Source organism: Zootoca vivipara, chromosome 7 (assembly GCF_963506605.1).
Source record: "Zootoca vivipara chromosome 7, rZooViv1.1, whole genome shotgun sequence".
Taxonomy (NCBI): Eukaryota; Metazoa; Chordata; class Lepidosauria; order Squamata; family Lacertidae; genus Zootoca; species Zootoca vivipara.
In genome coordinates this window covers 40,362,175-40,389,562 of record NC_083282.1, presented here as the reverse complement: position 1 = coordinate 40,389,562, position 27,388 = coordinate 40,362,175, and the positions used below count along the sequence as shown (strand labels likewise).

The window sequence follows — 27,388 nt, the reverse complement described above, 5'->3', positions numbered from 1 at the left end:
AGAAAACCAGCCTTACTTCCTGAATTAAAACCAGGAGCTATTTTTGGTGCATTTCGACTATGCTTGAGTATATTTGCTGTTTGATAAAGGTGAAATAAAGCTTGGCAGCTATGAGGCTGTAAATGTTGACTGGCTAACTGTTGAGGGCAAGAGAGTTGAGGGCAAGTGTGTTCAGACCTCTAATGGCTTAATTTTTTGACGTGGGAAAGTGGCCAAGGTTATAAAGAGTGTAAGTTTTTAATATTCTGCACAGGATGATCACCTGCATACCACAATATTAACTCAGACATTTCCTGTTTTCAGCATAATCAAATAATGTGTAATGGGTGCCTATAGTTTTATTATATCCCATTATGTTATATTCTGTCTGATCAATATAAATCCCATAACTCATTACAAGACAGGATTATTGTACTAAGGTTGTTATGGATTGTTGTTGTTGTTGGTGGGTTTTATGGGGGGCATTCTAGCACTTTTCCTGGTGATTGTTGGCTATATAAGTAAGGAATTCAATCTGAAAACTTGTAGTCATAAAGGAGTGCTAAGTGACTGAATATATTTTTCCTATTTTACTTAAGGTCTTCTGTGCAGCCTGCTGCAGTCTAAAATGCAAACTGTTATATATGGACAGAAAGGAAGCCAGAGTGTGTGTAATTTGCCATTCGGTCCTAATGAATGGTAAGTAACAGGGTAGGAACCAAATGTAAGTTCCACTAACATTGTGCTGTACAGAACCATCCATGTACATGAGTGGGATCAATAATGTGGCCTAGTGCATTTTGTTTCCCCACTGGAAATTATTTTAATATGGATAATTATTTAATATGGAACAGTGATAACTGTTCCAATCTAAAGCCTATCTGTACTCATGAGCTATTTCAAAACTAACCTGTTTCCACAATTCCTGATTTATAGAAGAAAACTAGGTAAGCTCAATGTTTGTGCATGGAATTTGATCTGGATCCCATCAGAGGTTTAAATAGTGTCAGATGATTTGAACTCACTTTTCCAGGTAGAAATCCGTGCACCTCCTATACAAGTAGAGGTAGGTGTACGGTGTGTTGCAATTTAATCTTCTGTCCCAAAACTGTTACTGGTTGTGGAAACTCCTTTTGAGCACACAAAAAGACAATAAATATTGCTTTCAGGACTTAGAAGATGAGAGGGAATAAACGCTTGCAAGTGATTTATGTAAGGCAGTGATCTTGACAGTAGCTCCAGACATTTTGTGCCTCGTACATTACATTTTTGGTGCCTGAAAAGATGCCTGGCCTAAAAAGCTGAGCATATAAGCGCAGAAATGTCACTTCTTATCTGTCTCAAAAGGATTCTAAGAATTATGTTGTTAAAATTTGTACTGCGTTTTGACAATGAGCTACCGCAGTTTAAGTGCAGTGCTATTTAAAGCATTAAATATTAACATCTCTCCCTATAGGCTGATAGAAATGTGACAGGAAATGGTGGGTTTATTGCAACTATGAATTAAAAAGTAGTGACTAAAGTGACATTGATTTTTGAGGACAAGAAATATTATTTTCTGAGAAGAGGGGGGAGTTGCATAGGAAGCTGCTTTATTTCAAGTTAGACAAGTGGTCCATCACGCACAGTGTCATCTGCATTGAGTAGCAGCAGCTCTGCAGGCCTTCAGGCAGGTGACATTTCCAGTCCTTCTTGGAGAGGGCAATGATCGAACCCGGAACCTTCCGCTTACAGGGCAGATGCTTTACCACTGACCTAAGCCCTTCTTAAGGATGCCCTGAATGTATTTTGTTAAACACCCTTGCTTTTGTAACAAAGGTTAATTAATCCATTCGGTTAATGGATAATACTTTTGGGTTGTGCTTGTACAAGGTTGGAACCTGATATAGGTTCATTTGTATCTGAACGTCTTTTGTTAACAAGGTCTAATAAAATTAATTGAGCTGCAATTTCCCTTCAGAAGCCTTTCCTTTCCATTACTCATTAGTGATGGGAAAGAAAAAGTATTTATAAGAGGACCCACATTGCCTGTAGGTGCATGTATTTCTGTGCCTGGAACCAAGCTGCACCTATGTTCTATGAAGTTGCAGTGGTAGGTGATGCTACTACTTTCCTGTTGGTTGGTTGTCAGTTACTTTGGTGTATTTGGGTACAGTACAACAAGTCCTTCATCGTTCTTTGCTTCAAGAGGCTGAAGTAGTGATTGTCCAATTGGTGACTGACTTGTGGGAATGTTGAAGTGGATGGGGTGGAATAGAGAAGTGTGGTGTTTGTGTTTTGGTGCCCATCTATTTACAGTTCCAGACACATTCCTATTTTTTAAAAAAATCATTGCCAGACGATTTTTGTTTTAATTCATAAAGATTGTAAAGGAAAGTTGGATGGGAATCCCTTTTACAGTGGTTACATTTTTTTCATACCACAGAGGCCCAAGAGGAGATAAGACCAGACTCTTGAACATGCCACCTTCTTTTAAGTATTCTTTGAAGCTCTAGGCTGAGTCAGTATTTTGTAGTAAAAATATTTTTCCAGTATTAATAATTTCAATCATATTTTTCAGTTACACAACATTTGATGCTAAAGGTGCCAACTATTCAGTGGATTTGGTCTAATATTTTGAGATTCATCTTTGTTTTTGCTTTTTGGCTTTGTTAAAGTTATAATCCAGTTCTGTGCTTTCCTGAGCATGGGGTACTGGGCTATCGGCATAAGTAGACAGCTCCACTATCTCTGCCAATCATCCAGAGAGAGGGCATCCAAGGAGCAGCCCTGTCCCAGTATTGCTGATGAAAAAAACAAGTATGGATGTGAGCATGAAATATGTGAGCATGAAATATTTTAAAAAATGGCAGAGCTGTCTACATTGCCTCCTTCAGGTTGTTACTTCATCTTAGGGAGCAGCGGCAGATGTTTAGACCATACCTGGGTAGGTTCAGGAATTCTAGTTGCATAAATATATTTTCTGATGAAGGAAAAGAGCCATTAATCTGATATATCGCAAATCTTAGAATTGCAGTGATTTCATGATTTTTCTGGTGTACTGATTGCCTTTTTGTGTGTTTTGTGTTTCCTTAGCACAAGCCTGGGAGAACATGATGAGTGCCTCAAGCCAGAGCCCTAATCCTAATAATCCTGCTGAGTACTGTTCTACCATTCCTCCCTTACAGCAAGCACAGGCTTCTGGAGCTCTGAACTCTCCACCACCTACTGTTATGGTACCTGTGGGAGTCCTAAAGCATCCAGGTGCAGAAGGTAGGGATCTTCTTTTCTTCTGCTTAGATTCCATCTCCCTACTCCCCCTCTTTATGAGAGGGGGTGGTCCCTGCCTGTTTGAAGGAGGCCGTGATGAAACCACTCCTTAAAAAACCTTCCTTGGATTCGGAAAACCTAACTAACTAGCAGCCAGTTGCTAATCTCCCTTTCTTGAGCAAGGTTCTGGAGCAAGTGGTTGTAGACCAGATCCAGGCACTTTTGGAAGAAACTGATTTTCTGGATCCATTTCAGTCGAGGTTTAAGCCCAGTTTTGGCACAGAAACTGCTTTGGTCACCCTGTATGATGACCTCTGCCATCATACAGAGTACTTCTGAGTGTGTTATCAAAATGCTGATTAGTGTTAATGCTGATTAGTATTATTTACGTGGGCTGCAATCCAAAGAAGTGACATGCACACATAAGGAAAAACTATTTGCAGAGCCTGAACTTCATTTGTTGTTTCTGCTGTAGCAATTTTTCCTGCCCAAGTGACTTGAATAAAAGACATCTAAGTCAGTGGTATATATCAAGTTTCCCTTTGATACTACAGTGGTACCTCGGGTTAAGAACTTAATTCGTTCTGGAGATCCATTCTTAACCTGAAACTGTTCCTAACCTGAGGCACCACTTTAGCTAATGGGGCCTCCCGCTGCTGCCACACGATTTCTTTTCTCATCCTGAAGCAAAGTTCTTAACCCGAGGTACTATTTCTGGGTTAGCGGAGTCTGTAACCTGAAGTGTCTGTAACCCAAGCTACCACTGCACTTCATATAATTGCTAAACAATGGTGCAAATCTGACCACTCAACCATCTGCTTGTTGCACTGTATACATTTTACAACCTTACCTGCTTTTACCTATAAAGAGATTGTTGGCATATAGGGTCTTTCAGATGACCAGCAGCTGTGATAGTTTGTGTAATTTAGTTAGGGAAGCTTTTAATCTTTAAGAAATTTGTGTATTTTAATATTTCTGTTGGAAGCCACCCAGAGTGGCTGGGGAAACCCAGCCAGATGGGCGGGGTATAAATAAAATAATAATAATAATAACAACAACAACAACAACAACAACAACAACAACAACAACAACAACAACAACAACAGTAGAATCCCAATGAATTCAATGGGATTTACTCAAAGGCAAGTGGGTATATGAAACACCCATATGAGAAGAAGTATGGTCTGATAGTTACTCAGCACTCTAAAGCAGTTTATTTTCATCAAGTGAAAATGAAATGCCTATACCTACCTGTGTAAATGTTAGTGTTTGAGAACTGCTCAAACTGGTTCTTTATTTGCATAGGAAAGCCTCCTTAACTCAATGTATCTGGTGGAGGTATTTATTCAGTTTAGAGATTAACTATATGATCAAGATGCTTAGATCTAAATGATTGAATATTAATTTGGTTATCACTAAAGATAAACTTACTATTTACAATGTTCTTTTTTTTTAAAAAAATATTCAACTGCTGATGAAAAGACAAGCTGCCTTAAAAAACAACCACTATGGAAACTGTTGAACCAAAATCGGATTCTTCTTCTTTTGGTTGTGGCCTTGGAAATATTCGAAATCCCTACCGCTGCTGTTTTTTAGTTTGTGTTTCAGTGTATTTCTGTATCACAGTTAAAACCAGCTAGCTTCACTTCTCTTTTCATGCATGCATTTCTTTTGATGAGTTGTTCCCATCTCTTCCTTAGTGGCTCAGCCCAGAGAACAAAGACGCGTTTGGTTTGCTGATGGCATCTTACCCAATGGGGAAGTTGCAGATGCAGCCAAATTGACAGTGGCTGGAACAACCTCCCCTGGAGCGCTAGCAGTGTCACATGATCCAAGCAAACCCATGAGCAACAATACTTCACCCGTAGAGGTGAGGAAAAACCCTGATTTTTGTTGTAATATGTTGGACATGTCTCTTGGCCAGAGGGTACAGGCATAAGTAGCTTCCCTAGCAATGTATTTTTACACGAGAACCTATAGTACAGATTGTTTTTTGTATCTTGTGTTTTGCAAAATGAAGATTAAAATATGTCTAGTTATACATTTACATAGTGTTGTTGTTTACTGCTTCTTGTAGACTGAAAACACACTTGCATTTTCAAGAAGCATTACTCAGGTTGGAAGTCCAGTTGGCAGTGCGATGAATCTCATTCCAGAAGATGGGCTTCCTCCAATTCTTATTTCTACTGGGGTGAAAGGAGGTGAGAATTAAACTGTGGTGTGTCTGTTTTGGGGTTTAATGAGTAATATTCCATCCTAGAGCAGTCCTTATTGAAACCAGAGTCTTCTGGATCAAGGTCAAATAGTCTTGTCTGTCAGTGGGCTGAATATTAACAGGCAAGGTCAGGCTTAATAAAACATCTGTTATCTCTAACACAAATGGGGATTCTGTGTACATATCATCATTCAGGTGTACTGAATAGTGATGGGAGTTCAAAAGTTGAACTTGGATGCATGTGAAATTGGAAGAAGGGGTTGCATAGATTAAAACAGTTTCTATCCAAGAGCTATAACCAGCTTAAATGCTGTAACTAAATAATATGAATCCCTGGGAGTTGTGGTGTGTGTGTGTGTGTGTGTGTGTGTGGCTGTAATTGTGTTTTTATTTTGTTTTTTTATGGGATGGCATTCAATTTTGTTGTACTATGTACAATGACAATAAAGTATTCTACTCTACTCTATTCATTTCTAGGAAAGTACCAATTTTTCTTGTTCACATCTTCCATATCAATGCCATGAAGTTTCTGCAATTTGAAGCAGTGGAGAATAATATCTATGTGTAGCTACTTGTTTGCAATAGATAAAACTAAATGATTGCCTGTGAAATAAGACTCTTCATAAAATACTACCCCGAGTTGCAAGTACTATTTGTTTCATTATTTAAAATAAAAATTAGGTAGTCAACTAAAACTGATCAGTTGACAAGCTTAATAATTAAGAACCAACGACTACAGATATATTCAAAATTAAGGATATATTCCAAGTTATTTTTTGCAGTAAATCTTATCCCTGACAAACACTTCATTCTGTTAAAAGTCCTGATATTCAAATAAAGTTTTTTAAAAAGGAAAGCTAGAAGGGATTCATGAATTTGTGTTTATGTGAATGCTTCAAAATATAGCCTTTAAATATGATTTCGTTAATGGATATTGTAATATATAATGGCACTGTAAACATAAGCAAATAAGCCACTTCCCAATATTCCATCATACTCTAGCATGGGCATGGAACAGAAGAAAGGCCATGGCTATGCAGATAGAAGAAGACTTGATGATCAGTGGCTAGGGTCCGCAGTTATAGGGAGAAAAATTATATCTTACCCAGTGGTGTGCATACCTTTAATTTCTCCCATGGCAGTAAAGGATTCCTATTTGCTCCTTTCGGGGAAAATGAAGGACTTTGATTGAAGAGTGAGAACCTGTATTCTACCCCTCATACTGGGTGGCTGAACTTTTATTGACAGGATCACACAGGATGTCCACATGCAAAGCACGTACAGTAATACCTCGGGTTACGAACGTGATCCGTTCCGGATCGCAGTTCGTAACCCGAATAGTTCGTAAACCGAACGCGATGCACAGCGCCATTTTGCGCATGCGCAAAGCGCGGCGAAAACACTTCCGGGTTTGCGCAGTTCGTAACCTGAACTGTTCGCAAACCGAGGTGTTTGTAACCCGAGGTACGACTGTAGTTATATTGCACCCCCTGGCTTCCTTAGCATATATAAGCTGGTCTTCCCCATGGAAACCCCACTGATCCCTTTGATCATTTTGAGGGTGGTTAGCTGTCTGCCTGCATATATTTGCAATACATGACTGAGATGCCAAAACTGGTTTATAATGGTTATGTTTAATGCCATATACAGTGCTTGACATAGAGGCCTGTTTTGTAGAAGCCCCAAGGTAGAAATCTATTTTTGTTGCACTATCAAATAAAGATTACAGATGTATTTATTATGAGTCTGTTAAATAAATGCTATATTTCATTTTAAGACCAGGCAATAGTATTCAGTAAAGTAAAGGTATTTACTTTCACTGTTGTAAGTATTGCTGATAGCATGCATTTTTCAGATGTTACCTAAACTCAGTGAAATGTTGGGGGGGGGGAATCACATTTTTTAAAAACCCTCCACCCATCAATTTGAATAAGATGATAGACCACACAGTACTTAAATATCAGAGGTATGCTATTGCCAAATTGCATAGGACACTTGACAGCCATAATTTTACAGCTACCATTTTTTCTTTCAGATTATGCTGTAGAAGAAAAACCATCTCATATATCAGTGATGCAGCAGTTGGAAGATGGTGGCCCTGACCCCCTTGTGTTTGTTTTAAATGCAAATTTGCTGTCCATGGTTAAAATTGTGAACTGTAAGTCCAGTTTATTTGGATGATGATAAAATGATCTTGCAATGAATCAAATTTCTTTGCTTTAGAAAACATTTCCCTGTGAAAAACGTCTTGCACTGCAGAAAATTACCCTCAAGTAACAGTAGTGAATTGTCTTTCTGGTCTGTGTCTTGGAAGTGATTATGTGCCAAAGTCCAGGATATTTTTTTCTGAGACCCAATATATGAATTCAAATATTTAAAAGGTGTGCTAGTTTTGCTGCTGCTGATTTCTTGATTCAATAGCAGCATGATATTACAGTGGAACTTCAGTACTCTGAATGATGGGGTTTATAAAATCATACTTCCTATGAGCATAACAAGATGCAGTTCAGAATATCCAGGATTTAAGATTATCTACCCTGGTATGGGTGTAATTCAACATAACACTAAGAGGGGTACACCTACAGGGAACAAGGTCTACTCATGCAGTGGGACTTTCCTTGCTCTCTTCTTCCCATTTGTTCTCTCAACCTGTTCTGAGGGTTCTTCCAACCTTCCATAGCAGATTTTGGAAGTACAGGTGGGAGAGGGAGAGAAGCCCTGTTGCCCAAGGTACCTAGAAGAAGAGTTTGGATTTGATATCCCGCTTTATCACTGCCCTAAGGAGTCTCAAAGCGAATAACAATCTCCTTTCCCTTCCTCCTCCCACAACAAACACTCTGTGAGGTGAATGAGACTGAGAGACTTCAGAGAAGTGTGACTAGCCCAAGGTCACCCAGCAGCTGCATGTAGAGGAGCAGGGATACGAACCCAGTTCACCAGATTACGAGTCTACCGCTCTTAACCACTACACCACACTGGCGCTAGCAGCTTAGATGAATGCCTAGTTTAACCTATGTGGTTAAACTAGGGATAGCTGACCTTATTTGGTCTAACTCTAAGGGCTTCATGTCAGTTGAGGGTGTGGTCAAAATGAACTTTGGTGTTCCCTAGCTTTGTGCCCCTCCTCCGACCTAGCCTGTGAACATACAGGCAGGCAGGCAGGCACACAGACGCACAATGGCAGACACAAGCCATAATCCTGACAATTTGAGGGATTCCTCCCCATTGCAGTGCTGTGCTGAGAGGAGAGACTTAAAATCTAAAGAATAGCAAATGCAGAGATTGCCATATTGGGTCAGAAATGCAACCTTATAGTAACTAAGACTTTTAACCTGGAGGGTGAATAGCTTGGGAAGGATTTTAATTGAGGAAGTGATATTGCAAGAAGGGTCAAATTGCAAGAAGGGTCAAACCCTGATTCACCCAGTGCTGTGGTCTCAAATCTACACACAACCCATACATGACCGCTATTAGTTATCTTACAAAAATTGGTATTTGGTTTTGTTTTTAATAAATGAGATCCTCAATCAGAGAGCTCTATTGGCCTTGGCAAATAAGCAGCATTCAGTAATGTCTGCATTAATTTTGCATTTACTCCATATGTTCATTTTTACAAACCCTCATTGTGCTTTCTCTTCTACAGATGTGAACAGGAAGTGCTGGTGCTTCACTACAAAAGGAATGCATGCTGTAGGCCAGTCGGAAATAGTAATTCTTCTCCAGTGTTTACCTGATGAGAAGTGTTTGCCCAAGGATATTTTCAACCACTTTGTGCAGCTTTATAGAGATGCTTTGGCAGGTGAGAGAACTGCCTATTTGAAAATTGTGATGACTGCTGACAGCTAGGTTACTTGAATTAATAAGTCATCACAATTGTATAGCTGTGCCTTCTAGATTCTTTTATAAAATAGTCCATACTTGTACATTATTAAATAATATTTAAGGGCTCTCCGCCTTTTCTTCAGATGCCGAATGAACTTTGATCCAGCATACTACAGTTATTACTATGTGCAATTTCACTACAGTGTTGCATAATTTATGACCTCTCCATAATACTATCCTGCAATGCTGTGATGGAAGCAGGGTTTTGGGGCTTTGTTATTCTTAATCAAAAGCCAAAATTTGATGCTGGTACTGCTGACTTTTATTATTCTTTTTGGGGAGGGGGCATTTTCTATTTCTGTAGTTCAGAAATGTAAGGCCATCAAATTAAATCATGAGTTACTGTGCTGGATACAAAAATGATTCTTGTTTTGTGCGCAGATGATCTTCATGACTCATAGCACTCTAAATCAATTCCTGCAGTGGTCCATAATACACTCTTAGTATGTGGCTTGCTTATGTTCTGACATTGTAAGTAGTTGAGAGAGAGTTGGGGGAATGCAGTACAGTACACTAAATTAACACTGTTAGGGGGTTATCAGAAACAGCTTGCTGTAAAGTTATTTACTATAAGTGCAATAAATAAGACAACTGTGTCTTAACCATTCTGCTATATATTTTGGAAAGTTGTTCATTTGTTTGCTATGCTTTGGAACACCTCTTAACACAGCATTTTAAAAAATTGCTGGTTCCCGAGATCAGGGAACAGGCTTTTCGAATCAAGATAGCAGACTGAACCTTTCAAAACGGTGCTGATTTTTGGGTTTCTTAAAATTTCCAAGTAACGCCAGGTAAGAAGGCTGCTGGTTTCTTATAGTGCAAAACATGCCTGTAATAAATAGAGGGTACACTGTGTTTAATTATTTTTGAAAAGCTGAGGGGAGTGGGAAATTTGTAAAGGATTTCTGCTGTAACAGTGGAGAAATTTTCAGCAGGGCTTAGAGCTTTAGGAGTTGTATGTGCTTGGGCTGCATATCTAGCACCTGCAGGTCACTGCTTCATGGTTGAGTAGAAATTTGTACCTGAGCATCCTTAATCTTAGGTCCAACATTTTAAACATCACATATTATTAACTTTTAAGCATTCTGTTTCATTAAAATCCTTTGTTGTTAAAATGTAACAGCATAAAGCAGGGTATTTGTACTAGTATAAAACCTGTGACATATGATTTCACTATTGAAGCAAAGGTTTTCTCTGTGTATAATAATAGTAATGTATATAATAGTAATAAATAATCTGCCAGGTTAAACCCAGAGACAAAGTTTTCTCAGGAAGTTGGGAGTGAATTAAGTGTGCTGCTCATGGTATGTATACATTCATCACACCTTCAAATCTGATAAAATTGCTTGGCAGGATTTGGTGTCATTTCTAAGACCTGCAAATCCTGTTTGACAAGAGGACAAACTTTTGGATAAAAGTATTTTGTGCTAATCATGAGAAGTGCAACATATATTTCAAAGCACTTTCTTAAAATTGTCGTATATTCCATCTCTAGCCTAAGACTCAGCATATGGCTGCTTCAGAATGCTCCAGTGTTTGTGGAGTTGCCTTTCGTATCCCTTTGGGATCAGCGTTGTTGGGGTTTTTTTGTGGCAGGGAATCTACCCTGTAGAGATTTCAGTTGCAAATACCTAGAAATGAAATAAATAAGTGTGTGCAGAACTTTTCTAATTAAACTGGAAAAATAAAGCATTATATACTATTGCATAAAATTTTGCCTTTATTTGGTATAACTGTTGCAAGTGGGTGATTTAAGTTAGTATACCTTAACATTTCTTTAAAAAGGTTTTATTCTGTGTAACAAGTAGCGCAAGAGGAAGTAGGGTCTCTGTGCAATTTTATCTTGCCTTTTTTATATATAGCCATTAATACTACTGTAACTATTTCTCTTGTTTTCATAGGTAATGTTGTGGGTAATTTAGGACATTCATTTTTCAGTCAGAGTTTTCTCGGCAGTAAGGAGCATGGTGGCTTCTTGTATGTTACACCTGTGTATCAGTCGCTGCAAGACTTGGTGCTCCCCACGCCACCATATTTATTTGGAATCCTTATCCAGAAATGGGAGACTCCTTGGGCCAAAGTATTTCCCATCCGACTGATGTTGAGACTTGGAGCTGAATACAGGTGTAAGTCCTATTACTCTTCAGTGCCCACTTAGATCCCAGCCTTGGTTTCAGAGTGTCATATGTACAGATTTTACTGTTTTGTTGCTGGTAATCACATTGCCTTGGATTCAAACTTTTTGCTTTGTGAGCAAAGGGAGTCTTCTGTTCATGGAGCAAAAGGTTAGGTTCCAAGCTACCGTTGTAAGGACATTACTAAATGTGATTCTGTTGGTCAAATTAACCTACATCAAAGTAGTTGCTTGTACACATAATGCACAGTAGGGTATGTTATATGAGAACAGTGTCTGAAGTGGGTTTAAAATGGCTTCCTGTGCGATGCAGGGCTCTGTGTTCCCTATCAAGCATGGGAGCTTGGAGCAACTGGTGCAGTCATGGTTTTCAGAGGTTCTTTTGTGTGCACCACTTTCATAAGTAACTGAAACCTAGGCAAACTTGAAAATTAAAAATGGTTACAAAAACCTAGTACTGAATATAAGCTGTTAAGATCTCGTCAGTTGGGGTTAGTGTTAGATCACACACAGTGACTTCTTGTGCTTCCATTTTGGCTCTGTATTGTACAAATAAAAACATGGAAAAGTGTTGCTAGAAAAGGCAGAGCATCTTTCCTCGGCACACTTCTGTGCTCCAAGTAGAAATCTGAAAGCCCATCCTATTATTCTATTCTTACAATTGTCCTTGATCAGACATAGTGTTCTTTTGATCTTCCTACTGTTGATATTTTTCTAAATTTGATTTTCTAGCAACCAAATGCAAGGTTTTTGGAGTAAACTTCCCCATAGATATGTTTGAATCTGAGATCTTTTCCCCTACTTTCTTAGTGTACCCGTGCCCGCTTTTCAGTGTCAGATTTCGTAAGCCATTGTTTGGAGAGACTGGACACACAATTATGAATCTTCTTGCAGTAAGTGATGGTTACAAGTTTATTTTGTAAATAGAAAAATGTATGTGTCCTGTTCACATTTATATGCCTAATTTATATGCACTGTTATTCTGAAAATATCATAATGCATAGATTTCTTAAATCTAGATATGATGGAGTAGAATTTATTTATTTAACAAATTTATGTACAGTTTTCAAGCAACAAAAGTGTTTTACAAACTACATACAAAAATGTAAACAAAAAATATAATTTAAAACTGGCTAAAACATCCACATGATTTCAAAAGATAATTTAAAAGACAGCACAAAAACAAGTATTTCTGAGCATAACAAAAATACCATAAAACACCACAATACCAATTTTACAGCTCAGATTATAATTAGTCCCTAAAGACTATTACCCCTATCCCTAAAAGGATAAGTCTTTAAAGGAGGTGGGGATGAGGTTTGCTCTCAATATCATGCAGAATCTAATACACAGTTCTTTGCAACAAATATCTATTTTAAATCGAGAGAACACTTAAGATCCTGGTTTTTTTTAACATCTCTGAACTGGACCATCATATAGCTGTAGGCACACTACTGTAAAAAAAACAAAAAAAAACACTAAGCATTTCATCTGTAACAGTTTATACCAAGGAGCCCCAGTTTAGTGTCCTGTAATATTTTTTTGTATGCTAGAGAACACTGCTGCACTCTAGGAATACCTTGGAGTGATGCTGATGCCCCATAGCATTTAAGGAGCTTAAACAGGCACCTGTTCTAAATGTGAAGTGTGTTCTTGGACACCAGGAAGGAATATAGCAGAAGTGGGTGAGTGGGTGGGAATGGGAGATTATCAGGTGCTCCTTTCCTGTTCTTGTTCACCCAAATGCAATTTCTATTTTCTCACAGCTAAACATCCCCAGCTTACTCTGATACACATTACGTCTCATGAAACTCATTGGTACAATACTAGTTCTTTCTACTTAGTATTGTTTTCAGAGCCCCTACTGATGGGTTAGGTTGCCCCTGAAACTAAGTGTATTTTTCAGTATTTTAAACAGAATAATGAATAAAGAATACTGCTTATTGCAAATGGATTTAGCATTTTTATTGTAATTTTTCAAAGTTGACCCATAGTTCTTGCGTTGCTGAAACTCAAATGCCAGCAGCAATTGTGATTTTCATTGTTCTGTGCACTGGCAGGACTTCAGAAATTACCAGTATACATTGCCAGTTGTTCAGGGCTTGGTGGTTGACATGGAAGTGAGGAAAACCAGCATCAAAATTCCCAGCAACAGATACAATGAGGTATGTAGTGTGAATAAATATGTAACACACATGTCCTAGAAGCACCACAGTGATTATTCTATTGATGAAATATTGAATGAACTTGAGGGGTGAATACAACTGGATCTGTGAGACTGGGTTTCAAAATCTCACTCAGTAAGTAACTGAAGGAGCAGCTTTGGTTAAGCCATGATATCTTTACCTTGTCTCCCATCTGAAAAATTATGAATAATGACGTTCCTTAATATCTCATGTTGATATGGCAGATCAGTTGTAAACTGTCTTGCATGTTCTTCTCCTCCAAAATATTGTATACCATAAATCATATATTTGTTTTGGAGGACTAAAATTTTAATTCAGTGATTGTTAAATGTTTATTTTTATTTTTCAAAGAGCCGAGAAACAGCATTGCAAATAGTTTAATTTGGCCCTATTCCTGGGATGGGCACTCCACAGCCATTGGCCTGATTTTATGTGATCGTTGGCAAGCATCACTTCAGACCCTTGGCAAGAGTAAAGTGCCCTCCATGGAAAGGAGAGAGAGAGAGAGAGACTACCTTTGGCTCTGGCCTAGGCCATTGCTGACTTTAGCGCCCCCCCCCCAATTATCCCTGAAAGGAGTTATTTGACAGACAAAAAGTTTGCCTCCATCTGCTCCCTACAATTGTCACTCTTCTTCAGGGTTTGCACCTGTGGAGACGGTTCTCACATATTCCTGGGTGGTGGTCTCATATTATGTGGTAATGGCGAATGTTTTGGTTGCAGATGATGAAAGCCATGAACAAGTCCAATGAGCATGTTCTAGCAGGTGGGGCGTGCTTCAATGACAGGGCAGACTCTCATCTCGTGTGTGTGCAGAATGATGATGGGAACTATCAGACACAGGCCATCAGTATTCATAATCAGCCGCGGAAGGGTGAGAGTTGCTGACAATGTATTCACCCCCCTCATAAACAGTCTGCTGTTTGCATTATTTTCTTGATCGTTGTTTTTTTGCTTGTAAGCCCTTTTAATTTTGTAAGTGCATTATGAGCAAAGAGCCCTAGTGCCTGAAGGCAGTTATCAAAGGCACTGTTGGTGATGGTTCACAGGTGTGAGAATTGGGTATACGGCCTATTCTGAACAAAGCTGCAACCCCTGCCGAAGAAACAGATTCATAGAAGCTCACGAGACTTCAATGGCAAGAGGTGCCTCAGCCCAGCTTCTGCTGGTTCATCACAAGGGCAGCCTAGCTATATGGGCTGGTAACCTCACGTTTAGACTACTGCAGTGTGCTCTATATGGGGCTGCCCTTGGAGATGCAGTTGGTGAAGAATGTGGCTGCAAAAGTCTTGACAGGTTCATATGCAAGTGACACTGGTTGCCTGGGCCCAATTTAAGGTGCTGGATTTGGTGTACAAAGCCATATACAGCTTGGGACCTAAGTACTTAAAGGAGCAACTATCCCATTATATGCTGATGTTATACTTTAGGATATGTGGGAGATGTCCTGCTTGCAGTTTCATGAACAACTGCAGTTGGTTGTATGCTAACAGTGAGCAGGGCCTTGATGGCACACTGGGTGGGGAATTCCTTCCCATAGGAGATACAGTTGTTGCTCTCATTAACAGTTTTCCCTCTTGTTAACAGTTTTATGTTAAGAGATTTTTTCATTCACACCTATGAAGATGTCTGATTTAAAGAATTTGCTTCTCTGCTGCTGGATTACTATTTTGCAATCCCCATGCTTTTAATATCATAGCTGTAATTTTGAATATTAATAAAACGTGTTACAGTGCCTTGAGAAATTCTGGGTTATAAGTAATATTAATATTAATATTAATTGGAAGTTTGTGTAAGCACATTGAATACTATGCAGCTTTTCACCGTTTGTTTCCATTTGCCTCTCCATTTTAAAAGTCCATTTTTCATCTTTCTTATGCTACACACCATGGTGGGGTTCATCAGCTATACAGTGATTTCAGATCCTGGCTTCCTTGTACTATCACAGCTTCTGAACTCAGGACATAAAGGGAAACATGCATGCTTTCAGTCTCTTCTCCACGTGTATGGAGGAAGAAGGGTTTACATAGCTGGGATAGCTCAGTCAGTAGAGCATGAGACTCTTAATCTTGGGGTTGTGGGTTTGAACTGCACTTGGGGCAAAAGATTCCTGCATTGCAGGGGGTTGGACTAGATGACCCTCATGGTCCCTTCCAACTCTACGATTCTACGATTTGGTGACATTGTGAAGCTTTTTGTGGCTTGATCTTGTCCTGCTGAACAATGCTTTAGTGCTGTATCTGAAACAGGCCAATTAATTTGCTTTCCTTTCTGAACCTTTCTCAGGCAGTAATGATTAGCATTTATTCATCTGAACTTTACATTCAAGGTATATATGAATGCAGCACTCACAAATGAATTGTCACTATAGAAGATTCCCTTTGCAGAGATACATTTTACTCCTAGTTCACAATTGTGATGTTTACATGATCTGGTGCTAAAGTCAAGTAATGATCATCCTGTCACCACTTATGTTAACAGACGGGTGGTAGGTTCTGTACCAGCTTCCAAACAGCCTTTGAAGGCAGCTCCATGTAAACATCCTTGCAATAATCTAATTTATGAAGCTTGAAAGATCATGCCAAAGCTTGTGTTCCAGCTGCCTAAACCAGACGCAGCTGATACCGAGCATGGGGTCCACTGTGGCTGCTTAGATTCTACTGTGCTCCGGAAGTCCTAAGAATACTCACAGACCACAGATCTCATTTTTGAAGGAGAGCAAATAACTATTTAAGCTTTTTGACTGGCCAGTTGTATGAAATACGTTTTCTGGAGGGAATTCTATATAAGACTGTGAGTAATCTTGAACACTGTGACAGGGTGAGCTCCCGTTGTTCGGTCCCAGCTTCTGCCCACCTAGCAGTTCGAAAGCACGTCAAAGTGCAAGTAGATAAATAGGTACCGCTCCGGCGGAAGGGAAACCACGTTTCCGTGTGCTGCTCTGGTTCGCCAGAAGCAGCTTAGTCATGCTGGTCACATGACCCGGAAGCTGTCCGCGGATAAACACCGGGTCCCTCGGCCTATAGAGCCAGATGAGCGCACAACCCCAGAGTCATCCGCGACTGGACCTAACAGTCAGGAGTACCTTTACCTTTAATCTTTAACTGACTGAAAGATGCTGGAAGTAAAATTGCCTTTCACCCACAGTTAGTTGTATTCTGGGCATTGCACTGATTCTGCCTCTGGCTGTTTGCTTTTTTTTATATATACAAAAAAGGTTCTATGAATTGCTCACATTATAAAATATCAGAGTGGTGCACAGAGAACTTGTATGCTATTTCCTTGCCATTACGTAATGCTTAAATTTGAGTAAGTAAAGAGGTTTTCACGAAAACAGCACACACCTCTTGATTCTTCAAGGAAAGTCCCCTTGCAGAATCTGTTTGGAACTACTCATTACTCAGGCAGAGGGGCAAAAGAGAGGCTGCATTAAGCAATGGCCATGCTGAAGTAGTAATTTCCCCAGGACTTCGAATTTTAAAGCTCTAGGATTACTTTTAGTGATCAGGTGGAAATGTGGGTTTCTTTTTAATTCTTGGACTTGCCAAAGTGTTTTACTTGGCTTAGAAAATGCTACTGAAAGGAGCTTTGCTCCATCATTGAATATTGGTAGTTGCATACATTTGTTTTACGTGGGCTTTGTTTGGATTATTGGCTGCTTTGTTGCTGATCTAATTCTGAAACCTGGCTCTTATATACAGTGTCTTAATTTTAGAATTACTAACACATTACCTTGTTTTTTTACATTTTAATATATTTCTCATGTTTTTATCTTACATTGTTTTTAACTCCACATGTAATACCTAATATATTTTATTGTGTTTTATGTGTTTTCTTTTTATCTTCTCTACTGGTCATTGACTTAAACAAACAATATGAATCTTATTCATGTCTCCCATTTGTTGCAGTGACTGGAGCTAGCTTCTTTGTGTTCAGTGGAGCTCTAAAGTCTTCTTCAGGGTATCTGGCAAAGTCCAGCATTGTAGAAGGTAAGTTTTGAGTCACCTTTCACCATGTAAACTAGTTTCTTCTTGGTTAAATGTAACAGTGCTTCGGTGGTAGTTAGAACTTAACTTTGTTTACAAAATGTATTGCTATTTTTATACTAAATACTGGGTTCTTAGAATCTTAGAGCAAGAAACAAGCTTGAATAAACAAAAAAAGGATGTACTGACTCCTGGACTTATAGTACCAGGCGGTGGTGGAAAACTGAATGTGGATAATGTGATTTATTTTTTTAAGGAGTGAAAATGTCTGTCTGTGAGGATTTTAACACTAGAACAGGAATAAAGATTATAGATAAGTAGTAGTTACGAAAAAGGCTCTTTAAAATTAATTTGTACTCTTGCTGTCAATACCAATTATATTGTGTATATATAATTTCTATAAACTGATTTTTCTTAATGAAATGGAAATATAGAAGTATTTTAAAACAAATATTGAAATAAACACCTGATGTTTCAGCTTAGGCTAATTTTGTATAATGTGCTGCACAATGTAGCACACAGAGTACATCCTGGAATGTTTTCTTTTGGAGGGTGTGTGTGTTGGAGATTGGGATTGTGCTGTCCTATCCAGGCTTTTGATTCCATTTTTATACCAAGGCCTGATCCATATAATTTTATGCCTTGATTTTTGTAGTGTATGGATTGTGCGGGCTGCACTGTCTACATAATAGACCCCTAGGCAAATCTGAAATCCAGTGCTCAGGATTTCATCCACCTCCTATTAGGAAGTGCATGTTTAAAAGTTTAGTTTAGGACTTGGATGTTTGCAGCATGAATCCACTGTACATTTGTTCTCTGGTTAAGAATACAGCTGTGGGGTGTTGTCCTGATTGTGTCTTGTCCTACCTAGATGGAGTCATGGTCCAGATAACGGCTGAAAATATGGACTCCCTGAGGCAGGCTCTGAGGGAGATGAAAGACTTCACTATTGCCTGTGGTAAAGTGGATGCTGAAGAGCCTCAAGAACATGTGCACATTCAGTGGGTGGATGATGACAAAAACTTCAACAAGGGGTAAATATAGTATTTTCTTGATAATATTAAACAAGCTTGTTTGGTTTTATATGCTTTCTGATGGCACATTCCTCTACCTGCTTGCATGAAGTGCATGTTCATATCCCAGGAGGTGATATTTTTTAAGGGGTATGAACTAGCACATTCAAATTAATTAGCAGAGGGTGTTAGCTGATCTGACTCCCCAGAGGTGTTTTTTATTTTTAAAAAGCCTGCTGCTAAGGCTAGATGTCTCACAAATTAATTTATCATATGTATATCTTGCTCTACAACATCACCTGAACACTTGTTGAAGGTTAATGTTATAGTAACCAAGCTACCCCTTACAACTTGCACGAGAGATTAAAGTATGTACTACATGAGTATCTTTGGTATTTGAAATTTGTGTGTGCACCATCTTTTGAGATGAATGCACAGGCATTGTGTCAGCATACTGAGGGAAACTGCAGCAGCTGGTGCTTTCTGTCAGCATGTATGTGAGTGTGCAAGGAGGAGACATAACCTTTGTTGTCTTAAAATAATTGCTGTAAAGGAATTGATAAGGATGTTGAACCACCGACCTAAGATATGTGCACAGGGTGTTAACAGCTCTAACTGCATTTTTTGCTTCCACATGTGGTGGCAATGTTTGTTGTGTTAACTGTGTGGCAGTTATTATGCTTCCCTAGAATGTCTTCATGCTTTTCTGTGTAGCAGTAGTAGAATGTGCTACATTCCCCCGCTGCAGGGACATTACTTCAAAGAGGCATTTACCTCTGATATGTATTCAGGATGCTGCAGTTGTAGTAGCATTCCAGATGACTTCCTGGGGTGTTCTGTGGTTTCACACAGACAATTATTTTTGTAGGTTGATGGGAGCAGCTTCCTGTTTACCTTTAGAGTGGTATTAGCCTTAATCTTGCTTCAGTAGCTTGATGATTACCAAAACAAAAAAGGGAAGAGTTTTGCTACCATGTGAAAAAGACTTCTGCATTAAAACAAACACTAAATGTTTACACTAAATAGTGTAGGTCTGGTGGCTGGATATAGCCCTCTTGTATCATCCTCCCACCCCACCATCCCTGCTCCATGTATTCCTTGAGTGTTTTTGTCTGGCTGGAATGTGTCCTTGAATTGTTTTGCCTTTTGTTTGCCTGCATGGAGAGATGTTGGGGGGAAAGGGTGTAGAAACCTCTCACATTTGTGGAGTAGGTTACATTCCAGTTGCTCATAAAGGTAAGACTCATCTCCTGCCCAACCCACCACTGACATGAAACGTGTCTCACATGGTTGGAAAAAGTTCTGTGCCCTTGCTGCCATACATTGTCCAAAGTGTTGAAATGTTAGGGTATTGGTATGGGGGCAAAGACAGCTTTGAACTGTGTTTTTTTTAAGGTTTCATAAGTATTCAGATGGCTATCTATTTATAGAGATGGAAGGGACCTTAGAAGTAATTTAGTCCAACTCCCTGATTAATACAAAAGGGCAATGGCAGCATCCCTGCCAGTACACCATTAAGCTCTGCTCCAGTACCATGCATAATATTTGCAACATCAATCATATTTCTGGCTTTGGCTCCTCTGTGGTACAACTGGAAGCACTGTTAATGTGCAGAATTGATTTGACCAGAAACTCTGGTAACAAAAAAGGTGTACAGTATACAGAAGGCTCTCTCATACTACTTGGTGTGTCTGCACACAGCCCATTTAAGTGCTTGTGGTGTTATATTGCAATTTCCCCAACATATATGAAATTGTCTTGATGAAGGGACTTATTGTTCTACATAGTCTTCTGATCTGGGTCTGTATTCTTAAATTCTGCTAACAAAAGTTCCTTACTTCCTCCTTTCTAGGGTTGTAAGTCCCATTGATGGAAAATCAATGGAGTCTATCACAAGCGTGAAAATATTCCATGGCTCAGAGTATAAAGCAAATGGGAAGGTCATTAGGTGGACAGAGGTGAGGAAGCAATACTGTTTTTGTATGTTAATGCTGATCTGGGGTGGGGGGAAAGCCATGTTAGCCCTCACCAAATACTCTGGTTGAATGTAAATGTGTCCATCTACCCTAATTATTCTGGATATTTCTTTCATACTGATGGGATGAGCAGAAACCTGAGGCTGAGTTTTTATTTGTTAAAATGTGACAAACTTCTAGATCCAATTATCAAGGAGATCTTAAATACTCCGCAGAGATAAAATTCCCAATGATATAAGGACATCTGCCCACCACCATGTCCTATTGGAAAATGCCCAAATGTTTTCTTCATTGGTTTGGGGCCCTTCTGGGTCTAACTACCTTCCCTCAATGGCCGAAATCCCTGCCATTAATTGGAGTAGAAAGCTTGCCCTCACCACAGTGATCTCGAGTTACAAGAATAGTACGTTATAGTACAGAAATTTAGAGACTGGAAAAATTATGTTTTCTTCAGGTTTTCTTTCTGGAAAATGATGACCAACACAATGGCCTAAGTGACCCTGCTGACCATAGCAGGCTGACTGAGAATGTGGCCAAGGCTTTCTGCCTGGCCTTGTGCCCTCACCTGAAACTTTTGAAGGAAGACGGGATGACCAAGCTGGGTTTACGTGTTACGCTTGATGCTGATCAAGTAAGTGAACATGTCTTGTGGGGGAAATTCTCTCCACATCTTTGGTGTTGGTAATTAAATAAGCTAGAACCTGTTTTGGGGGTGGGGGGAGATACTTTTTTACAGAATTGCTGCGACCCTAACGTGAAAACATGCAGATTGCGGTTACTGTACTATTAATTCCTTGAAAATGATTCTTCTTATTCAAATTGTTAGGTGACACAAGCTCTTCCTGGACCTCACTTCCACTTTTTGAGTTGGAAAGGACCTCCTTTTGCACTTGTTTTTATGTCTGTTGTATTTCAGAAAGCTGAAAAAAGCCTCTTTAAACTTCTGAGGGTGATTATTTGAAAAGCTCCAAATTGAAGCCTATTCTGGATTATGTTCCATGTGATCTTGAAGGGTTGCTTCAAGATCACAGGGTGGGTCTGCTTTCCTGAATTCTTCCATGGATAAAATTTTATTAGGCGAGAACCTCTTCCATCATGTTAAGGGATTGCTTTTGTCTCTAGTTTCAAAACAAAGTAATATTTTCTCTTTACCTACTTTTTAGGTTGGCTACCAGGCTGGGAGCAATGGGCAGCCACTGCCTGCTCAGTACATGAATGACCTGGACAGTGCCTTAGTTCCAGTGATTCATGGAGGGGCATGCCAGCTGAGTGAGGGCCCAGTCATAATGGAGCTTATTTTTTATATTCTGGAAAACATCTCATAAGGACTTCATTTTCTGTTCAGACCTGTTCCAGCAGCAGCTGTATCTGAATCATTTGCACTTTAAAACTGGAAAAATTAAGCTTTTGTTAACACTATTATGAGGGGGGTGGGTGCGTGATTGAGAACAGTTGTTCCATAATTCTGAATCGTCTATGCATTTGTCAACAAACAGGATCAGGGCAGCTTCTATACTACAAAATGGTTATGCTATCTTTGCAGCTAATACACTTCTGTTACGGATTAGAAACAAACAATGGTCATGTTTTAAGACAATTGCAGTCATGTATTCAATTCTCAAACGGGTGCAGAGATCACTGGGGAGTAAATAAAAGGAAAGGAAATGTAAACATTTCTGATGTTTGTAGATGAACTTATTATGAAGACCTCCATTCTGACCTCACTATACTGCCGCTTATGGTTAATTTCTCTAGACATTGAAATTATCGTTTACATTATCTTGACCAGATTATTGGTTGAAGTACCTCCAAGACATGTCAGAATATTCTATAGAGATGTACAGAGAAAGAAAGCAGCATGACTGAGGGTACCTTCTACATCTGTCCCAAGCAAAGCAGAATCTTTCTAGAAGCTGTATGTAAATTAAGCTTGCAGTTTTGTGTGTATAAATAGGATAGTTTAACTTTAATTTTTCTTTATTTGTGATAAAACTGTTCCCTAAGCCTGATAACATGGCAAAAATCTGCCCTCGTAAGTTGTGTTTCATTTTATCTGAATCTGAAAAGAGCCTGTCACAGGCGTGAGAATTGTTAGGCTTTTAAAAAAAAAGTTACCATGGAATTTGTTCTTTTTGTAGTTGGCCCTGCTTTTTTTTTTAAGGTAACTTTTAATTTTCCCATTTGGTGTGCCCTTCTCCCATCATTAAGCCTGCACTTATCTAACACTTTATAGTAGCAGCACTCGGTAAAGCTAGCCTGTGAAAACTCTTAATAGTTTGGCTGCTATTGCATGTTTTGCTTTCACTTCAGGCTGGGAAGTTTGCACTCTTGTCTCACCTAAGATGGCACTTATGAGAAGAATGGCTTGAGCCCTCTCACTGCAGCATACAAAGCCGGCAATGAGAGTAAGCAAAAGAACACGAGCACGTTCCTATTAAATCTGATTTCCATCCCTGAGCAACTGATAACCCTGTGGAAAGAGCTGTGTCCACATAAGAGAGAAAGCAAACGTAAGCTTCGACAAGACACAGGCTGCTGTCATTCAAGGCTGGCCACCCCCCATGGGTAAGGAGGACAGAGAGAGTCTGGCCTTTTAAAGAGCAATCTAAAATTGGAGCAGCATGGGCAAAATGGTGAGCATTCAAGGGTAAGGAGGGGACAGCAGTTGCTCCAAGCCTGCCAATATATTTTTTTTAAAAGCAAACATATAGCAGTGAGAGCTGTAATAGTTAACTTTCCTCTGTGGGTAGGAAATCATAGTTGAGCAAGGTGCTATTCTTGCCTAAGATTAGTAATAACATAAAAAGCCCTCCTAGTACAACCTATGTAAACTGCAACTAGAACATAAGGAAGAGAAGGCATTAGAACTAGACCCCAAATTAAATGGCTGGAGAAGTTAACCCCACCTGAATACAAACACTTCTACTGAATTTATTAATGGTGGGCCATATGCTATGAAGACAGTTAAATTCTTAGCCCATGCTGAACCTGAAAAGAACTCAGGTGCTCAATAGTCTCCCCTGGGAGACAGGGTGGGCATAAAGAGGCTCCTTTGCAGAAGAAGGGCCTTACATTTCCTGCTCTTTCTTTTCCTTGCATATAAAAAGTTGCTTTTAAATTTTACTTCCTTCTGTGACAACGTTCAATTTTACAGACAGAAACTCAACTCTATTTAGATTTTACATGGCTGCAGTAGATTCCTACTTCAAGAGATGGCATTCCAATTTCACCACAGAAGTAGCTTTTTCAATAACTTTGTTTTGCTATTAAAGTTATCGATAGAGGGGGAAATACTGACTTTTCCTTCCTCCTTTCCTCCCCTGCAGAAAATCATTTGTTTGGGTTATGTTTGTGCAAAATGCTATTGACTGACTGGTTTGCTTCAACCATAGCCTTTAAAATGACCTTAAAATTTACCATATTGTTAAGAAATGAGTACTTGTTTAAAGAGAAAAATGTACTTTTAAAATTCAGTTACACTGCAAAAGACTGCATATTATATTTTTATTTTCAACATGTAGTTTTGTATATTAAATTTATTAAAATTAAAAACTGAATATTGTATTGTCTCTATCCACTTAAGATAAACAAACTCTGCCTGGTTGACAGACTTAGTTCTATATTCAGGTTTAACCTAGGTTTAACATTCTAGAAAACAGGCAACACTCTCTTTTGTCAAATTACTGTTTCAACTTACACCCAAATGCTGTGCTTCTCAAAATCCTTAAGCAGTAAAATGTTTAATTCTTTCTCTCCACTGAAAAAGAACACAAGAACATGGGCAGATTGAGGAAATCAGCTACTAGCAATCTCCATATGGTATGGGCCCTATTCAAAAGGCTCATGATACTGTTGCTTTAGATCAAGGTTATGGGTAAACATACAGAGAAAGTTAGGGAAATGCAATGATAGTTTAAAAAAAATCATTGCAGGCAATGTCAAATGCATATTCATGCTGCTGTTAACAGTAATATGCTTAACCTAATGCTGTGTGCAAGAATAGAATTTATTCCAGGACTAGGAAACACAATCTTATTTGCAAGTGTACATGATAAACTTCCACTGCTGCAGCCCATCTTAGTATATTGTCAGCCATTAAAAACAAACTTTTTTGCCCTCCCCTGCAAACATGCCCTTTGCATAAGACAGCAGACGGGTAACAGTCACGTAGTACCAACATTGCTACTTTCAGCAAGGTTTAAGGTAGGTCTATCTTTGTGGATCAGCACCTTCTTTCCCAGTAGTAGACTTACAAAGCTTACCAACTCATACTATATGATAGTTATGAAAATAAAGATGTTATGTTCAGTAGTGCATTCGTTGAACATCTTTGGTGCTTGCAGAAGCTCTATGTATAAAGTCCATTCTGCAGCTTTTAGCATTTCTGTATCTGTTGGTGACAAGGAAAAAAAATATGAATGTGGCTTTAGAGGAATAATGGAAGGATTAATGAAAGATGATCAAACATCCATGACAGAAGTGCAGAGTCTTCCTAGTGTGCTCTCAAACATTAACTGAAGGCAAGTCCAGTTCATGTATAAAGTCTTTTTGTTGGACGGCGATTCATTTTTATAGCAGGAATTAATTTTAAAGATGAATCATTTGCTATCTTGCATATTTTTTAAAAAGAAAACTGCTTCATGCATGTATCCATGGAATACATTCACTTGTGGTAATCAAAGCAAAATCTTGAGATTGCTCATGCCAATTGTCAGCCTACCCAGAAAAGACAGGTGTACATACCTTAGGTGGAACTAATGTTCAAGGACTAGCCAGTTTTCTGTAATTGTTTGAAGATCCTGCCCACTTAGTGGCTCCCTGAGTCTCACTTTTACTTCTAGTTTCCCTCCAGTAGGCTTCCTGCCATCCAAAACCTAGACATAGAAGCAATATGCAAAGTTTAATCACAGGAGACATAACCTAGAGAACTGCAATTGGCTTTGAACATTCAGTAGGGTTTTGGACTTCACTAGTGGCAGCTGTATGTATGGCAAGTGGGATCCGAAACAAAAAGTTTCAGTGTGGATTGCTCAGTCGTATCCTCTAGGATACTCTATATTACATTCCCCTTCTCTCACTCCATGGGGAAAAAAAACGTGTTAGTCAGCATTTCCTGGCTGGTGAGGACATTTGGTCCTCGTCGTCGTTGGTTTTCTTTTTGCAAAGGTAGGTTTTTTTTTACTACTATATATTTTTCCCTACTTCTGCCAACTTTGGCATTTCCCTGTAGCTGCTAGTACTGCTCCTTCTTTGGTGGAGGGGGTGGGGGGGTGACCTAGACCACCAGCGGTGCTTATGTTCGAGCATCAAACAGCGAATGATTCTGCAAAGTTTACATGGCCAAACAGTGGCATCATTGATTCCATTCAGATTCTGATTTATCACAGGAAACCAACCAACTACTCTCCCCCCCCCCAATTGATAGAAGTGGACTAAATATGTCGGCATACCATCCCTTCTGGAGAGGATGAAATTGCCAGATTGTTGGCAAATAGGCAACATTTTAAGTGGTTACAAAATATGAAATTTAACTTTTCAGAATTGGATGAAAGTTGCAAGAAGGTTTACCCTTTCTGAGGGCAGCAATTCCACCAAATTTCAGAAGCTGCAGCTGTTTCCCCACAAGGCTTAACAGGTACAGTTTAGAGTGGATTAAAAAATCACTTAATATCCCTTGGGGGTTTTTGTGGGTAATTGGACTGAAAATTGCAGACACAAAAGGGGTGCCATTGTATTAGGAAACCTGCCAGACTACTGACAAATAGAGTTAGGGGCTTTTGTGCTAAGCACCTTTGGGGTGGGAAGAACTAAAAGTAGGGGGACCTTCCAGGTAAAATATTCCCCTCTGATTCAAAGCTTGACATGTCAGCCACAATATAGCTCTCCCTTTTGCTATTGCATAATCAAGTTTAGAGACATGACTTTTGCTTTCAGCATTTCTGAAATTAACTGCCTGAGGTGTCACAAAGGACTTTGGAGGTTCCTGCTTTGCCTAGGGGGGGGGAATCCCTCCAAGGCACCCCGTATTGCATCAGAAATTGGAATTAAGCTGAATATAATGTGTATCTCTAATATCAAAGCAGCACAGAACCAGTTGCAATGCATAAAAGCTAATTCCATAGGTGTTTAAAAGCTAATTCCATAGGTGTTTAAAGGTGTTAACAAGGGAGACTGTACCTGGATCTCTCCACCACAGTCCAGTAGAAGCAAACTTGGCTCTCCAAGCTTCCCTACTCCCTTGCTGCCAGAATTCCCTGTGGTCATCACTCTCTTCCCTTCCTTACAACTTTTGGGGAGCTATGTTGGTCAGCACACTATTCTTGTGCTGCCCCCAACAACATCCTTGGAAAATTCTAGTTGTGCCTTAAGGAAGACCTCCATCCCCATGGGCAACCCTAGTTTCCAAGCACTTTTATATCAGCATATGGCAGGTACAGCACCATTCCCATGAGAATGGAGGAAAGCTGTGCCAGTAACGAAACTCCTATGAATGAGGAAAGTCAGTGCAGGCTCTCCCGTTTTACAAACACACTTTCAGCAGGACAACTGCAAAGAAGAAGAAAAGGGTAGTCTTTACCACAGCTTTCTTTGAGAACAAGAAAGGTACGGTACCTCAATAATTTCTCTGATTTCACATTCAAATTCCAGTTTGTCCAGTTTCAAGTGTGCTGTCCCTACTTGCTTGTCACTTCTGAAAAAGGACCTGGAAAAGGGGAGGCATGTCAGTGCAAGATTCAGTTTCTTCTAACTTCCACGATGGGAATCCGC

General features: G+C 39.3%; 2 protein-coding genes across 10 annotated transcripts in view; one reads left to right on the top strand and one right to left on the bottom strand.

Annotated features, from left to right (window-relative positions):
• ZFYVE9 (zinc finger FYVE-type containing 9) overlaps positions 1–21,945 on the top strand; it is a 47,882-nt gene extending 25,937 nt beyond the window's left edge. For all 6 annotated transcript variants that reach the window (XM_035124165.2, XM_035124161.2, XM_035124169.2 and 3 more), the window contains 15 exons: positions 579–678; positions 3,055–3,231; positions 4,929–5,098; positions 5,306–5,429; positions 7,479–7,601; positions 9,087–9,242; positions 11,227–11,451; positions 12,270–12,352; positions 13,520–13,624; positions 14,369–14,519; positions 17,554–17,634; positions 18,503–18,665; positions 20,497–20,602; positions 21,075–21,251; positions 21,784–21,945. In XM_035124165.2, coding sequence (XP_034980056.2) covers positions 579–678; positions 3,055–3,231; positions 4,929–5,098; positions 5,306–5,429; positions 7,479–7,601; positions 9,087–9,242; positions 11,227–11,451; positions 12,270–12,352; positions 13,520–13,624; positions 14,369–14,519; positions 17,554–17,634; positions 18,503–18,665; positions 20,497–20,602; positions 21,075–21,251; positions 21,784–21,945 — 2,103 coding nt within the window. The remainder of the gene's footprint in view (positions 1–578; positions 679–3,054; positions 3,232–4,928; positions 5,099–5,305; positions 5,430–7,478; positions 7,602–9,086; positions 9,243–11,226; positions 11,452–12,269; positions 12,353–13,519; positions 13,625–14,368; positions 14,520–17,553; positions 17,635–18,502; positions 18,666–20,496; positions 20,603–21,074; positions 21,252–21,783) is intronic.
• CC2D1B (coiled-coil and C2 domain containing 1B) overlaps positions 21,303–27,388 on the bottom strand; it is a 48,645-nt gene continuing 42,559 nt past the window's right edge. For all 4 annotated transcript variants that reach the window (XM_035124170.2, XM_060276907.1, XM_060276908.1 and 1 more), the window contains 3 exons: positions 27,233–27,323; positions 25,364–25,494; positions 21,303–25,010 (listed from right to left, as the gene is read on the bottom strand). In XM_035124170.2, the coding sequence (XP_034980061.2) occupies positions 25,375–25,494; positions 27,233–27,323 (211 nt within the window). In that variant the 3' untranslated portion in view covers positions 21,303–25,010; positions 25,364–25,374. The remainder of the gene's footprint in view (positions 25,011–25,363; positions 25,495–27,232; positions 27,324–27,388) is intronic.